Source organism: Salmo salar, unplaced genomic scaffold, assembly GCF_965601325.2.
Source record: "Salmo salar unplaced genomic scaffold, fSalSal1 ptg000221l, whole genome shotgun sequence".
Lineage (NCBI taxonomy): Eukaryota > Metazoa > Chordata > Actinopteri > Salmoniformes > Salmonidae > Salmo > Salmo salar.
The window spans coordinates 1,075,207-1,077,991 of NW_027675333.1; the positions used below are offsets into that span (position 1 = coordinate 1,075,207).

A 2,785-nucleotide genomic window follows, 5' to 3' on the forward strand; every position below is an offset into this window, starting at 1 on the left:
AATGTTGTTTTGGTCCCAAATAATCCATAGTTATATTCAAATAGCTCTGTTTTGTTCGTGCGTTCAGGTAACTATCCGAAGGGTGACGCGCGGGAGCATTTCGCGACAAAAAAATTTGAAATGTTCCTTTACCGTACTTAGAAGCATGTCTAACGCTATTTAAAATCAATTTTTATGCAATTTTCCTCGTAAAATAGCGATAATATTCCAACCGGACGATATTGTATTCATTCAAACTGGTGAAGAAAAACATGGAGTACTCTCGTGGCTGCGCATCTCCAGGCTCTGAGCCACTAGGCTGACCACTCACAAACAGAGCTGCTGGACCCTGCCCAGAGACAGCAGAGATCCCATTCCACTTTCTGGCGTCTTCAGAGAGCCTATGGGAGCCTTAGAAATTGTCACGTTACAGCAGAGATACAGTATTTTCGATAGATAGGCAAAAGAAGCACCAGAAATTGTCAGACAGGCCACTTCCTGTATGGAATCTTCTCAGGTTTTGCCTGCCATATGAGTTATGTTATACTCACAGACACCATTCAAACAGTTTTAGAAACTAGAGTGTTTTCTATCCAAATATACTATGCATATTCTAGTTTCTGGGCAAGAGTAGTAACCAGATTAAATCGGGTACATTATTTTCACCCGGTCGTGAAAATAGTGCCCCCTAGCCCTAACAGGTTAATTAACCTCTTGAGGACCCCTTCCCGCTCGGATCCCGTTACCGGGATTCGATTTGACAACAGCCAGGGTGCCAAATTCAAAACTACAAAAATCTCATAATTCAAATTTCTCACACATACAAGTATTATACACCATTGTAAAGATAAGATTCTCCTTAATCCAACCACAGTGTCCGATTTCAAAAAGGCTTTACGGCGAAAGCAAAACATTAGATTATGTTAGGACACCACCTTAACAAGAAAAGCTACACAGCCATTTTCCTAGCAAGGAGAGGCGTCACAAAAACCAGAAATACAGCTAAAATGAAGCACTAACCTTTGACGATCTTCATCAGATGACACTCCTAGGACATCATGTTACACAATACATGTATGTTTTGTTCGATCAAGTTCATATTTATATCCAAAAACCCCATTTTACATTGGCGCGTAATGTTCAGAAATATTTTGCCTCCAAAACTTCCGGTAAATGAGCATACATATTACAGAAATACTCATCATAAACCTTGACAAAATATATAACAATTATTTAAAGAATTATAGATACACTACTCCTTAATCCCCTGAGTTTTCCACCATTCACATTCAGAATACATTGTGAAAAACTAAAATCTTTGCTCACTATTTTTGCTCCAGGTAGATATAGTACATCCATAACTATCGGTTTCCTCATTAGCAGGGAGGAGTTTCCGCAATCAAATTGCCCTCGTCCCGCAATTTTAGCAAACACAGAAAGGGGCCTATATTGGAAAACAAAAGTTGTCTGGCACACTGCTTAGAGTTTCAACAACATGAATATCTTATTTCTAGCCTACAATCATGAATGTTACTACTAATGTGAAAACAAGACAAAATATGACTCTTCTTGCTCATTTTAAGACAATTGTTAAATAATTTTAACATTCATTACAGATATCAATTGTTGTATAACATCATGGCTACGCTGTTGGCATCACCTTTTACAGTGGATTTCTGCTGTTGTGGGCCTTTAATCATCTGTATGACTTTGTTGTGCACACAGGAGAGATATGGGACTATCGTGGATCCTCTGGGGAGCCTCAACAACCTCATGATGCTGACGAGGCAGAGAAGAGTCTCTCCAGATCAGAACACCTCAAGAAACACCAGCAGAGATGCACAGGGAAGAGAACTCACTGCTGCTCTGACTGTGGGAAGAGATTCACCTCCCCATCAGGCATTAAAATGCATCAGAGAATCCACACAGGAGAGAAATCTTATAGCTGTAATCAATGTGGGAAGAGTTTTGGTCAGTCTGGAAAGCTGATTTTACACCAGAGAACACACACTGGAGAGAAACCTTTTAGCTGTGATCAATGTGGGAAGAGTTTCACTACATCAAGCATTTTGACTGTACACCAGAGAAGACACACAGGAGAGAAACCTTATATATGTGGTCAATGTGGGAAGAGTTTTGGTCAATCTGGAGAACTGACTTTACACCAGAGAATACACACAGGAGAGAAACCTTTTAGCTGTGATCAATGTGGGAAGAGTTTCACTACATCAAACATTCTGACTGTACACCAGAGAATACACACAGGAGAGAAAGCTTATATATGTGGTCAATGTGGGAAGAATTTTGGTCAATCTGGAGAACTGACTTTACACCAGAGAATACACACAGGAGAGAAACTTTTTAGCTGTGATCAATGTGGGAAGAGTTTTAGTACATCTGATAATCTGACAGTACACCAGAGAATACACACAGTAGAGAAATATTATAGCTGTGGTAAATGTGGGAAGAGATACTCTGATAAAAGATCTCTGATCAAACATCAGAAAATACATGGACTTGTTTCATGATATCAATGAAATAATGTTACAATGTAGAATGTTTAAACATTGTAGTAGGAGTATTTTAATGATGTCTATTGATTTCAACATGATATGGATATTAGCCTCAGGGGGGAAATCCAGGCTCTGAAATGGAAGAGTTACTATTTATGAGATTTAACAAAAAGTACTAACAAAAAAAGAGTTCTGTTACACTTACCACGTTGGTGACGCACTTGAATCAAAATGCAACACTTCAAAATGTAGCTTGCTGTTTTCTACAAATTGTCCTCTGACCAGGGATGTAC

At 39.0% G+C, this 2,785-nt stretch overlaps 1 protein-coding gene across 1 annotated transcript; it reads left to right on the forward strand.

Annotated features, from left to right (window-relative positions):
• Window positions 1-251: 251 nt before the first annotated feature.
• LOC145867179 (uncharacterized) lies at window positions 252-2,507 on the forward strand. Its single transcript, XM_082971229.1, has 2 exons — window positions 252-264; window positions 1,705-2,507. Exons 1-2 carry the CDS (start codon window positions 252-254, stop codon window positions 2,505-2,507), a joined length of 816 nt encoding a protein of 271 aa, XP_082827355.1.
• The last annotated feature ends 278 nt before the right edge of the window (window positions 2,508-2,785 follow it).